General features: G+C 39.8%; 1 protein-coding gene across 1 annotated transcript in view; it reads right to left on the reverse strand.

Moving 5' to 3' along the window:
* SAMSN1 (SAM domain, SH3 domain and nuclear localization signals 1) overlaps window positions 1-13,438 on the reverse strand; it is a 59,621-nt gene extending 46,183 nt beyond the window's left edge. The window contains exons 1-4 of the mRNA XM_053386498.1: window positions 13,374-13,438; window positions 6,700-6,776; window positions 5,153-5,215; window positions 111-237 (exon numbers count right to left, since the gene is read on the reverse strand). Of these exons, the coding sequence (XP_053242473.1) occupies window positions 111-237; window positions 5,153-5,215; window positions 6,700-6,774 (265 nt within the window). The 5' untranslated portion in view covers window positions 6,775-6,776; window positions 13,374-13,438. The remainder of the gene's footprint in view (window positions 1-110; window positions 238-5,152; window positions 5,216-6,699; window positions 6,777-13,373) is intronic.
* Between the last annotated feature and the right edge of the window lie 266 nt (window positions 13,439-13,704).

Here is a 13,704-nt window from a genome sequence, read left to right on the forward strand (position 1 = left end):
AATATTTTTCCTGCATAATTTACCTACTTTGGTACTCATTCTCTGAACCTACATAGAAAACTGAAACAAGCGCAAGCATATATAGACTCAAAAGGTGTCACTTTACTTACTGAGAGGTATCAAAACATGTTTGATGTCATCCAAACTGTGTATACTGGCTTTCTTAGTTTGCACTAATTTCTGCAACCGTTTTAAAGTTCCCACTGTTTCAGATTTATTTTCATCAGATTCTGCAACCTAGAGTAGAAAAGAAACATATGGTCAAAACACATTGAAATTTTTGTTTTCCTCTCTCCAAAGAAGCAAAGAAATATTTTTTTTTGCAAGCTCCAAAGTGACTCTGAGGTGTTCTCAAAGGTGCTTCAAAAAATATTAATTAAATCAGCCAGCTGACTGATGCAATAGCAGCATGATTGCTTGAAGGACAACTTGAAAAATAGTCTCATGGAAAAGGTTGAATTTCCATGAGTCTTTGTTCTGTGCACATTTTCCTGGCTTTCCAAACATCATAGTTTCTACTGCATCAGACTACTAGTTGACCTAATCAAATATTGTCTACACTAACTAGCAGCAGACAGAAGTCTTTCTCATGTGTCTGAAGATCCCTCAATAATAGTGTTCCTGGATTGACTGCACTACCTCTTCTCAGGTTACAAGCAGTATGTGGCTTTGAAAGAAGACAGAAGTTACGGTGGAGATAGTCAGCCTTTGGCCTTCAAAAATTAATGGCAACCTCTCTCCCAAGAAGCAAAGAAATACAGTGTAATTTCTTTACAAGCTACAAAGTGACTCTGAAGTGTTCTCAAAGGTGCTACAAAAATATTAATTAAATCAGCCACAAGTATGTAACTTGTGAGCTTCTTTCTTTGTGAAAGAAAAAGAAAGGAAAATATGTAAGGATGCACTAGCTATGATTATGGAACTGTAGTATTTCACTGTATATAAGAACATAAGAAGTGCTATGCCTCATTCATTATTACTTATTGACAGCTGCTAGACATAGCAGTGCAGAAGCAAGGTATGATGGCAATGCCTATTTCTCTACTTTTGAGTTCTTAGGATTGGGTGGCCAGAGGTGTATTGGTTCAGAACTGGCTATATTGATTTTTGCTACCAGTAGGCCTATCTTCCATAAAATAAGAAAAAGAATGGGTGGGAAAGTCCTATTAGTTCTCTGTTTATGCCTGCAAATAGATCTCAAATCCAAACCAGACAAGCTGTTTTTGCAATAATTCAGATAGTAAAGGCTGTTATATAGAACCACTTGGCACATAGCTATTAGTGCTACACTAAACCATTTGTGGTGCAGCAGCTCGACACTGGTGAGGTGGTTTTTTTCTTTTTTGTGGCTATGTTTGCATTAGTGGCTTAAAACACTGCAAGATCATTTCTTCTTGCTGCATTTTCAAGTAGCTTTTTTCCACTGCTGTTCATAGCAGAGTAGAACTGGAAATATCTTCAACCAGTTATTTATTTGCATGCACCAAACTGCAGGTCAGCGATGCTTTCATTTGCACATGTGCAAAAGCAGCCTGAATTGTTCACACCACGACGGAACCATGAACTGTTCACACCGCAACGGAAAGCTGGTTTGAGAAAAAGCTAATCAAAGAGGAGTATTTTTCTAAAAGCTACAGGATGCAGATGGAGTGTGGCTAATGTCATGTGAACCTGGCTTTAAAAAACAGTGGTAGGAGCACACTGGAGCCACAGTAAGCAGTAACGTGAACACATCCTCTATTGTCATAAAACTCACTCCTTCAAAAGGTATGAAGGAAGTTTGTGCACCAAGCCTGTTCCCAAGCTGTTTCTAGGTCCAACTCATAGTGCTGGGTTTAACCTATAACATCCTGCACTGCTTAGGACCAGCAGTATCTAACGTATTGCCTGTTCTCATATATACCCTTCCCTGAACCCTCAGGTAATCTACAGAGACCCTTCTATGAGTGTCTCTCAAACCTAAAGTTCAGAGGAAGGGCAAGCAGGAAGAGGGCCTTTTTCATGGTGGCCTCCTAGTTATTGAACATTCTCCCCAGAAAAGCTTGCCTAGCACCTTCATTAATATTTTGCTGGCATCAAGGAAAGTCTTCTTTATTCTCGCTTGACTTTACCTTAATACTTAAAACATTAATCTTAACACTTTGGAGTCTGTTTCTATGGTGGTTAGGGTGGATGTGTTTTTGCTCTGTTACGTTATTTTGGTCCTCTGGAACCAGGTTTAGGCTCCTGGGGTTTTTTTGTGTTTTTTTAAGTATACATGTGATTGTATTTTATGAATTCTCTGTTTCTGTTTTTTTTAATGATTCAATAACTCAGGTTATATTGCAACTAACAAATACAACAAGGAAAGAGAGAAAGATACGTGTTTCCATTTGGCAGCTATTTTTTTGCTCATCAACCATTGGGTTATAGTTCAAAAGTCCCTTTAAGTACTAGTATTTCTGTTACACTCCTTCATGGATCACTGCCTTGCCGTAGCGAAGGGGCTTGAATAACTCAGAGAAGCTATGAACTATGCTGAGCAGGGCACCCAAGACGGACAGGTCATAGTGGAGAGTTTTGACCAAACGTGATCCACCTGGAGTAGGAACCAGCAAGCCACTCCAGTATCCCTGCCAAGAAAACTCCATGGACAAAGACAACAGGCATGTGCCTGGCGTGCTCTCGTCCATGGGGTCACGAAGAGTCGGACACGACTAAACAACAACAACAACATTTCTGTTACAAATGTGTGGAAAAGCATTACTAGGCTGGTAAAGGGTATTTTCACAGAGTACCTTACCCTAGGAATATGATATTTTGCTAGAATAAATATGTAATACACTACATTTTTGAGTAAGCTAATGGAAGAGTTCTGAAACAAATGGTTCTTCAACCTAACCATAGATTTCAGAGTACACAAATCATATGAGGAACTGGCAGGTTTGTAGAATAGGGAAAATATAAAGGAGAAGAGATTACAAAATAATAGGATCCTGAGATGCAATATAACATTACTGAATATGCTGAACCAAGCGTGACCCCCTGAAATATAAGAATGATTTTACATATCTGAGAACTTTTCATCAGAACTCTATTTGGAAGATAAAAAGCAGTCTATAGTTTTGCATTGGATTTAATTTTATTTGATGCCATCCTCAGCTGGTGCATGTTGACGCAACTCAAGTTATGCTTGAGTGTGTGGACTTGGAATAGAAAATCTAATTTCATTCACAGTCATCTTAACAAGAGATGCAAAAGTCTGCATCTGGGGGAAGTTGCATGTTCATTTAAAATATCAAAGCCACTTGGTTGGGTCAGACATGCTTGAGATTATAATGCCATTCCATTCACAGAATGAGACTTCAAAATGCAGAAGGGGTCCTTTCCTGAGCAGCTGGAGTCCTGCCATTAATGGATGTTCCATCTGTTCATGCAGCAAATAGATTCAAGCCACTGTGCAGTACTTTGGTGGGTACCACTCCACCAAAAAGCAATGGGGATAATTATCAGTGAAATGGCTTCTTAGCTGACAACACAGAAATCATCGCATTTTAGCCAGAAGCAAACCTACCTAAGTCAAGTGGATTGTTTAGCAGACAACGTGTCCAACTCTAATTATTAACTCAGAATAACATCGCTATGAATTTTGAACTGAGGTCTGAACTCGTATTTTATTTGAGGGGTGGATGGTTGAGCGTCTCAAAGTAAAACGGGAATATAATCTACTCAAGCAATTTTGCTAATGGATGAAGTGTAATCCTCTTTGTTTTAAGAGCAGTTACTGTGGAGAGGGGAAGAGTTTTATGTTAGCAAAAGTCATGTAAGCAGAACAATAAATGCAGTAGTTATATTTTACTGATGCAAACTGTGTTAATGAAAGCTTTGGAGTTTTCTTTTTTGCTTTGATTAAGGATAAGCACCAAATGTTCTGGGGCTTCATGACCACAGCAACTTATCAGAAACAGGATCTGAAACAGTTTCAGAGCATCATACTACTATGTGGGGGTAGGGGAAATATCAACTACTTGAACAGGAAGGAGGGAGGTTGCGTATGAAAATGAATGAATAAAAATTAAATATATTTATATCTGGGACAAATAAACCTATTCCTGTCTTTCTTTTGAGTCACTCAAGCATGTGCCTATATGAATAGGTCACAATCATACAATATGTGATCTATGCTAAGCCCATATGTATATCATTTACTCATGGTCTGAGATTTGGAAGAGCTGCCAGTCAGTCTTGAGTCAGAAAGGCAGATAATGTGATCTGGAAGAAGGCCCCTTTCTATATTCCTAACCTGAATAGTGCCAGAAAGCACACAGTTATGGAGAATATACTTTAAGACTTCATTGTTTTCACTTCACCTTAGTGGAGAGAAGTACAGGGAAGCAAATGGAGCATACGGATCTTTCACGGCAGCCCCTGTACTGACTGTAATAATAATAATAATAATAATAATAATAATAATAATAATAATAATATATTTATACCCTGTCTGTCTGACTGGGTTTCCCCAGCCACTTTGGGCAGCTCCCAACAGAATATTAAAAACATGATAAAACATTAAACATTAAAACTTCCCTAAACAGGGCTGCCTTCACATGTCTTCTAAAAGTCGGATAGTTGTTTATTTCCTTGACATCTGATGGGAGGGAGTTCCACAGGGCAGGCGCCACTACTGAGAAAGCCCTCTGCCTGATTTTCTGCCTGGTTCTTCATGCATCTAGAAGGGTGCAGGGCTGTGTTTTGGTCAAAATTAGGGAGTGTCGGGTATGGGGCTTCTAGGCGTAATTCAGCTCTCCATCTTTCTTTCCATAATCTAACACTGCATTATCTTAGTTGTCCTGATGCTACCAGTTAGCTACATTGATCAGCATTCGACTAGCACAAATTTTTACTAAAGCTTTTTCTTATCAGAGTCCTTGTAGATAAGGCAAAATGGGGGCAACCTGATCTCCTAAAATCTCCACAGGCACAAATACTATTGAGGCACACTCAACTTTGGCTGGCAAATCAGTGTGAGGGCACAAAGACATAGATCTAAAAGGGTTTGCTTCTATAATGTTCTGCATGTTCATTTAGCCGAAGAAGGCTTTTCAAAACACTGCAGCCAATGTATAATTCAGCCAAAACGAAAAAGGAATATAAATTGTGGAATCTCTCTTACTGTATCACTGGATGCACTTGGGACATTGTTCTGAGGTGGAATCCACTGTTCAAATGTCATTACCTTGGCCACAAAAGGGTAAACAAAATGTCAACAACAGGAATTGCAACAGCACCATGTAGATATATCATGAAAGCAATTGGGCTATGCAGAATGCATTTAAAATAAAAGGTATCAATAATACCAATGAGGTAGATTTTTTTAAAATCAGTTGATTGGCTGTGAGGCCCCCCACATAGTTCTCTGTTGTCAAGTAAGAACTGTCCAAGAAGAAGAAGCAAGCCAAAATTAATGTTGGGACTCAAACTTCATTCATAAAATAATATAGATGCTACCCTTGGGGGGCATAGCTCTCCCAGGCTGACTTACAGCATCTTGAATTGCTTCTCAATGACATAATGGCCTAGTTCACATGTAACACTAATGGCCTAGTATAAATGAATAAATGTCCTGGTTTGCATTTAGAAAATTATGGCCACTTTTCTTCTCCCTCAGAGCTGCTTCTTCCACATCATTAGGAGCTAAGCCATGGTTTGGCTTAGCATTATATGCAAACCTAGGTTTGTGGTTTGTCTCACTCCAAACCAACCACAAGTTGTAACACACTGGTTGAGAGATATAATTGTGTAGCAACTTGCTTGCCCATTGATAAGGGAACCCCCTTTGGTTCCTTTTAATTTGTTCACGGATATCAATAACAACAGCATCATTAGGAACACCTATTTCTGCTGTGTCTTCTAGTTCTTCAGTGTTCAGCAACTGATGAATCATTAATTACCTTTATATTATTATGCACAAGCCCAAGGGTCAGGCATCTTTAATTGCTCATACTAGTGGGTTAATTAATGTAGTCTTTTGAAGACAAGTGCCTGGAGACACAGTATATGTTTATAAAAATTGAGAAACATTCTGGACACATACACCAAACTGGAGCTGGCTAGATTGATCAAAGCACTTAGGATAGGTCTGTGCCAAATAAAATTTCACAATACTAATTTAATGGCAGCATAGTTATGCGTTTGCATGTGCTACAAAGCATTAAACCCTTATGGGTCATATAAAAGAAAAAGAATAACCCATTGAATAAAAACAAATCAAGGGAGATATTCAAACTTTCATTCTTTACTTAGTTCACCAGATACACAAACCTAGTGTGATTGTGACACATTCATAGGAACCTGTCTTGAAGCAATTTCCTGTGGATTGTGTGAATGAGCATCTATTATAAAAGCTTAGAAACATGGCCAGCATGATTTGCTCAACCACCACAGACCAAAAGAGAACCACCAACTTTAATGATTTGGCAGGCCCATTTGTTTGAGTATGCAATAAAAATTATGCATGACCCTCCAAGCAGGGTGCCAGGGTGGCTCAACGGGGATGTTGTGGGAGGGATTCCATTAGCAGTCCTTAGTCAGAGAGCAGGCTGATAAAAAAAAAATCCAGCCAAGCCTACAGACACATGGGATCCATTTTGCAACCCAGTCTAGAAAGAACTTCAGGCAGGTATTTCTATTGCCCAAGTTCTGCTACAGTTTCACAGTTACCTGACATGTAGTTTCCTCTATTCTTGTTCCTTGTAGTAAATGAAACCTTTCTCCGATAAGAAAATCTTCATTCATTTCTGTCCGGAGGTGGGGAGGAATTAGAAAAGTACAAAGATTATTATCACGAAGAACCTAATTAAAGTTTTTGCAATACATTTTCATTGAAAATAGAATGAGTAACATATACAAATATAACAGAAACGTGGTAGGAAACGCAGAGATATTTTTTTACCACAGTAGGAAAATTGGAGTTGTTGTTTCTTTTTTAAAGCTTTCAATCTTATTTCCTGTGTTCTCTGGGCTTCTTCCCTTCCCTTATAACATCTTGTCAGCTTTAAAAATATTCATTGCCTCTTGGTATGCTGTAGACATTTAAAATAGCTGTGGTGATGGGGAAACTTAGAGTACACCAGACACCTAGGAGGTCAGAATATTTATGTTCTTTGACTATAGGATAAACACATATTGTCTTTCATTCATACACACACACACACACACACACACACACACACGGGAAGCACTTTGAAAATTTCCTCTAATCATAATAATGAGTTTTTACTGTTTGAAATCAAGATTTTCATTCAGCAAAGTTCTTGTGAAGGTTTTGGTTTTTGTTTTTACTTCCATGCTGCTTTCCATAGTGGGAACATCTTTACTGTCCCAGTCTTTCTAAAGATCACCACTATGATTCATCAGCTACTTAAGCTGGTATACTTGGACTTAAACTCATTCGTGCCTAATTTGTGGATCACTAAAGTAGCAGTCCCAAACATATTTCAATGGAAGTACTTGCATGCATCTGAACAAACCTGGTTAGCATTAGACTTTTGATCTGTTTACTAGCTAGCTCTAGGCAAAGCCTACAAAATTGTGAGCCTTGAAGCAGAATTCCAACAGCCATCCATGTATTGTGATTTGCTACATCCTTAATAACCCACTTCCTAATTTTACAGTCCTAAGCAGAGGTAGGAAAAGCCGAAGGCTTATCAATATGTAGTCAGGTGTTTGAATTGTGCTTAGGAATGAAATAGATGTCACTGTAGATGAAATAAACAAATAATAACTCTGTGCCTCTTTCATTGCATCTGGCTAAAACTGATCAGAAATTTATAGTAAAGGGGAAGTGTTACCTTACATTTTCGTCTCGAATTAATAAAGAACATTTCTATACTATTACTATGTATAGGTGTTAAGGGATGGGTAGTACCTCTTGTGGGAGACACATTGTGCTCCTTCTGGGGTACTTTGTCCACCTTTGTTCCCTACCCTGCACTCAGTTTTCACCTGTGGCTCCTAGAAACTGTCAGCATGTGACAGTGGCCACACCCCAGCAAACAGCTTTGATAACTAGGTGAGGGTAGCCGATGAGTCTTAAAACCTCAGTGAGTTAGGGACTTCTCCTGCATGTGAAGACAGGCTCCGGCAGATTGAGCAGACAAGACCATTAGTGTGTCCACTGGTCAAGAAGGCAGTTACTCCACCTGCCAGGTTGGGGCTCGTCAGGTTGGGGAATGTAGTTCATCCAAATCAAGGAAGACTCTGATCCTAAACCTCTGCTGCCTTACAGATATATTCATTCACGAGAAAGACTTTGGGAGGAAACCCAGAGGAAAAATCCATACCCGCTGCCTTGTGGGACCTATTTGGGAGAAGAAAAGGCTAAGGAGTAAACCCTACACAAATCCAGAGTGGAGTTCCTAAGAGGGATGGATGGCGTCTTGTATGCTTCTTCCACCAAACATATTGCTCATTTTTCTTTGGACCACATCAGTAAGGATGAGAAGAGAGACTTGTTGTCTGGGCAGCCCAGGAACCCCATACAAATTGCCTACGTTTGTGCCCCAGATAGGTCACTTTGGTGCTGCTAACACAGCAAAAACATTGCAGGAGGCAGCAGTTATGAATTACTAGCCTCTGCAGCCACAGCAGGCACTGTGATTCTCCAGAGGTTTGGCTGCACCCTGGAGATGCACTCCATTCTCTTGAGACAGATTGATGCCAACGATAATAAGAAAGTCTACTTTTGTCTTCATTTATTTTCTAAATTCTTTTATATGGCATGATCATTTTTTTAAAAAAATCCAACTCCTTTAGTTTGTATTAGGTGAAGTTGGATGATGTATTCCAACCAAAATCTAATTAGAAATTTCACACCTCGATCCTAAACCTTTTCGCTTGCAAACAGCTCATTAATGTAAATGGAATTTGCATGCACATGAGCATATAAATTACCACAATTGTTTTAGTAGTATATCAAATCAGTCTACTTTTCTGGAAAATGTAAGTTACGTTCCCTCAAAATGTTAATGTCAGCAACAGTTGGTATTATTATTCTTTTGGGAAATACGAAGGTGTTACCAAAATGTTACTTTAAATCTGCAGTATCATCATCCTGGGGAACAAAGCTTTGTGTATTCCCTTTGCAATAATAATAATAATAATAATAATAATAATAATAATAATAACAACAAATACATTTGTATCCCACTTTCCTTTCATCATGGAACTCAAAGCAGTAGAGATGGGTTTCTACTTGGTTTTTTATTTCAGCTTTAACCAGACCTACTTAGCTTCAGCACAGATCCGATTTTATTGTGCTATAAGTGCACAAAAGTCTGCAAGATCACTGCTAATCAGCACAGAAAATATTGAACTATATGCGGTATCATATGCTTGTAAGCCAGGACCATGCGTAAAACCCTCCACTCTTGCTGCTGCAACATCTCCTTATGCCTTTATGTCTCTCCATGCGCCTTTTCCTGCTGTAAACTGTGCAGGAAATACTGCATAGCAAGACAAAGTCAATGTGCAGATCCTAAAATGAACCCAAGCAACCAGGCCATCTGGCAATGTAGGAACTCTCTGTAGGATTATTCAAAACTATGATGGGAGAAGTAAACTGTACTACAAACTGGGACAAGACCCTCATGGTGTGCCAAGGGAAATGAAATGGTTAAAGAAAAGCTAAAAGATAAGATAGGCTCATGAATAGCCTATTTGAAATCTATGGCTTTAAGGTGCTTAAAGTTAAGCCTGTGGTTTAGTGCTTTGATTCATCAGGGTCTAGTTTCTGTGGGGTCAATCACTTAATCCTCACACCCAACTGCCTTTAGAAAGGAGGGACAAGTAAGGAGAAAGAAAGAAGGAACTTACCCTGATTCAGTGAATTCTAAAAACAAACAGGCTTTTTGATAAGGCATAACATAAAAGTTGCCATGTTCTTGTGTCAACTCTCTTATCTAAACTGAGTAGACCAGAATTCTGAAAGGACTGCATAGAGATAGCTGCTCCTCAAGCTATTATGTACTACCCTCAAGTGCCATGATAACTAGTCTTTCATATTGGCTCCTTTATTCAAAGTGGAAAGGTAGCAGGAGCACCAGTGGTTAAGGTGGTAGATATGTAAAAAAATATTTATAGCTGTGCTTGGCCACAGCTTCCTGGCTCACTTCCCCTGTATGTCGGTACCTTTCCTTGGAAACTCCATTCACGTACTGGTGTGTCCATAGTGCTGTGTAAAATCAGACTGATAGGACCCACCGCAGTGTTGGCAAACCATAGTGAAAATATACTTTAAGCCTGCATACACACCATGCATTTGAAGAACCTTATGTCAACATTAGTAAAGGAAAAGCATTTTATATGTGTTATAACACTGTGACATCAGAAGGTGCTGTCGAGTCCCGTCTTTTGCCAACATGATTTCCCATAATAAAGTGTACAATGCGTTTTCCTGAAACACTTTTTTGATGTGCCTAGATCCAGCCCTAGTTTGTTAAGCGTGTGAGGAATTGTTGCTCTGTAGGAATAAATTACAGCTCCCAGGATTCCTTGGGGAAATAATGTGCTTTAATTTTGTGTGTGTGTATCCAGTCCGAGTCTAGTCTGAAATGCTGTACACAAGTCTTCTTCCCCACCCCCAACCCCACATGATTTTGTCTCTAGTAGCTAAAGGTAAAGGACCCCTGGATGGTTAAGTCCAGTCAAAGATGACTATGGGGTGCGGTGCTCATCTTGCTTTCAGGTCAAGGGAGCTGGTGTTTGTCCACGGACAGCTTCCAGGGTCATGTGGCCAGCATGACTAGACTACTTCTGGCACAAGAATTAAGCTGCACAGACTTCCGGGTTAGCGCCATCGGCTAATGGCGGATTCCCTCCGAGCTCCGGAGGGAATCGGCTCCGCAGGATCCGGGTCTTGCCGCTGCGGCGACGCGGGGACCCTCAGAAATCACAGGCGCTGAAGCCTGTGAACCTGGTGACTCGGCGGGCACCATTTGCGCCCCCCAACCCGCGAAGGAGCCTTTTTAAAGGCTTCGGAACGGGGGACGGGGTGAGCGGCGCGGTGCTGAGAGTCGACTGCTTCTCCTGCGGAGTGAAGCCGCATGCCATGGTCGGAGAGCGCTGACTTCTTCTTGTGAACAATTGGACTCTAAAAGCAACAACCCGTGAGTAATACGGAAATTGGATTTGTAAAGAAGAAAATTTTTTTTTTGAATTAGGCACGATCGGGGAAGGCACAAACAGGAAGTCCGTCTCCCCGTCTTATAAATAATCTAAAGCAAGGACTAGCTAACTAAGGTTGAGAGAATTTCTTCTTCTTTATTGGGTAAAAGACATGAATTTCACGATTTGGCAGTATAAGTAATTTCACTGGAGGATAAGAGCTAATTTTGAGAGCTGAAGTGTCACCCCCCCGGACCCGGGAGTGATCCGCGAGAGAGCCTGTTGAGGAGATATAGAAGAGTTTGACAGCTGTCAAATTAGCTGTCAAGAAGGAAAAAGAGAACTTTGTTTCTGCTATCTCTGCTGGATATACTTGCTACAATTTGGTTATATTTTGTTGAAAACAAGGAAGAACTGATACAAACTAACTTGATTATTGGATTTGAACTGGAAGGAAGATAAAATAACCAAAATCCCTCTAGAGGGGATTTTGGGACATTACAAGAATGGCTGAAGGAGAAAAAATTCAAGCTAAATTGGACAGAGTGTTTCTTCTCTTGGGAAAGTTACAAGGCCAAATTGATGTTTTGGCTACAAATGTTGCAACTCTGGACTTAACAGTAAACAAATCCATTGAATTTGATAAGGACTTGACTCATGAAGTCCATGCAGCTGGACAAGAAGAGAAACTTGAAAGATTCGAGAGTGTGGAGAAAGAGATATATGTTGTTTCTGAGGAAAAGGAAGGAGGAGATGTAATGTTGCAGATGACAAAGGAGAGCCAGAGGCCTGACATGATGGCTACAAAGGAAAATAAGTACTGGATGATGAAAATCTGTTTTGAATTGAAGATTGAAGAATGGAGAGATCTCCTTATGTGGAGATCTGAAGACCTACGGATTACAAACTTGATTAAGGTGAAAGCTGGAGCTTTTGGGACATTTGGACTTAAAAGGAGTAAGAAACAAGATTCAGGCTCTACTTTTAAGTATGGAGGTCTGGCTGGAAGAAATATGGACCCTATCGGGATAGAGCTTCTCCGAGATCTGGTGTTTAATATTAAGGACTACCAAAAAAACCGGCAGAGAGGAATTGAGAGAGAATTAAGAGCCTCGGACGTGAGGTCTCCGGGCTGATAGTAGACTAAGACTGATGGACATTTGTTGGGGATTGAAACCGGGAAAGGGGGGGTGGGGTTTGGGAATCCAAAGGGTGCAGAATAATAATCTGTTTTTTTATTTTGTTTTGTTATTAGTATGAAAATTGGGGAATTCGTGGAAGGGAAGTTGGGTCGACTTTAGAAAAAAGTTTTAAGAATGAGCACTGATGTTTAAATACTGATGTTTATAAGTTGAAATTGGTTTGTTTTTTTTAAAATGAATTAAATATAAAAAGGTCAAAAATTGGGGACAAGAACTTGTTGAATTAACAATTTGAATTGGAATATAAGAAGGGGAGGTGTGGGGAAGTCAGGGAAATATGTTATTGAAAATAAGGATTGTAAACCTTATGTGTTTTTAACTTTTTTTGTTTTTTCTTTTTGAATTTTTAATGTATAAAGGTGGAAAAACTCAATAAATATCTTAAAAAAAAAAGAATTAAGCTGCACAGATATCAATGAGATTTACATCTAAACAAAAAATGTTTAGGCTAGAAAGACAGGAAGCAGTCCTATACCAAGTCAGACCACGGGTCCATGTAGCTCAGTACTGTCTACTCTGAGTGGCAGTGCCTATCCAAGATTTCAGGCAGGAGTCTCTCCTGGCCCTACCTGAAAATGCCAAGGAAGGAACTTGGAACCTTCTGAATGCAAAGCACTTGCTCTGCTACTGAGACAGGATGGGGATTTATATTTCTTTCCCCCCTCCCCCAATGTGGGCTTCCTGTTAGAAGGCTTTGCTACTTCTGTTTTCTATAAAGCACCTAGCATACAGTTCATCGGAAATACATGTCAAATAGCAGGCATACTAATCTTCTGCCAGGATCAAAACAGCAACAAGCTGCTTGCATGAGGGTCTTCTGCTACATGTCAGCTACAGGAAGCATTTAATAGAAGCCATGCTGTTCCTTGCTTCAACTTTCCACTTTATTTAAAGTGCATATCTTTCCATTGGGGAAGAGTCAGCCCTCCCCACCAGAGGCCTTGACAAATTATTTCACTGTTTTCCTCTGTGCCCTTTAAAATGTTTTGAGGAAAATGCAAAATCAGCTGAAATGCGTATTGCAATTACCTTCAGACTGACAGTGCCTTCCGAAGTACAAATCATTCTCTTGCTTCTTGGGAAGCTGCCCGAGTGTGCCATTCACATTTTTCCTATCTAGAAGCGAAGCAAAGAAAGCAGATTCCTGGATTCGTATCATATTAGTGAAGCAGCTGAAAACTCTACATAATTAGCGTTGGGATGCAGATCAACCAATCCCAAAGGGCAATTTCCTTGAAAAAGCTTCTAAAAGTGGAAAAGATTTAGACCAATTGGCATCTATGCACAATATTTAGTTTGATCTGCAGATCCTATTACAGTGTCAGAGAGTCCTTACAGTACCACAAGGGCCAGTGATTAT

Source organism: Podarcis raffonei, chromosome 4 (assembly GCF_027172205.1).
Source record: "Podarcis raffonei isolate rPodRaf1 chromosome 4, rPodRaf1.pri, whole genome shotgun sequence".
Lineage (NCBI taxonomy): Eukaryota > Metazoa > Chordata > Lepidosauria > Squamata > Lacertidae > Podarcis > Podarcis raffonei.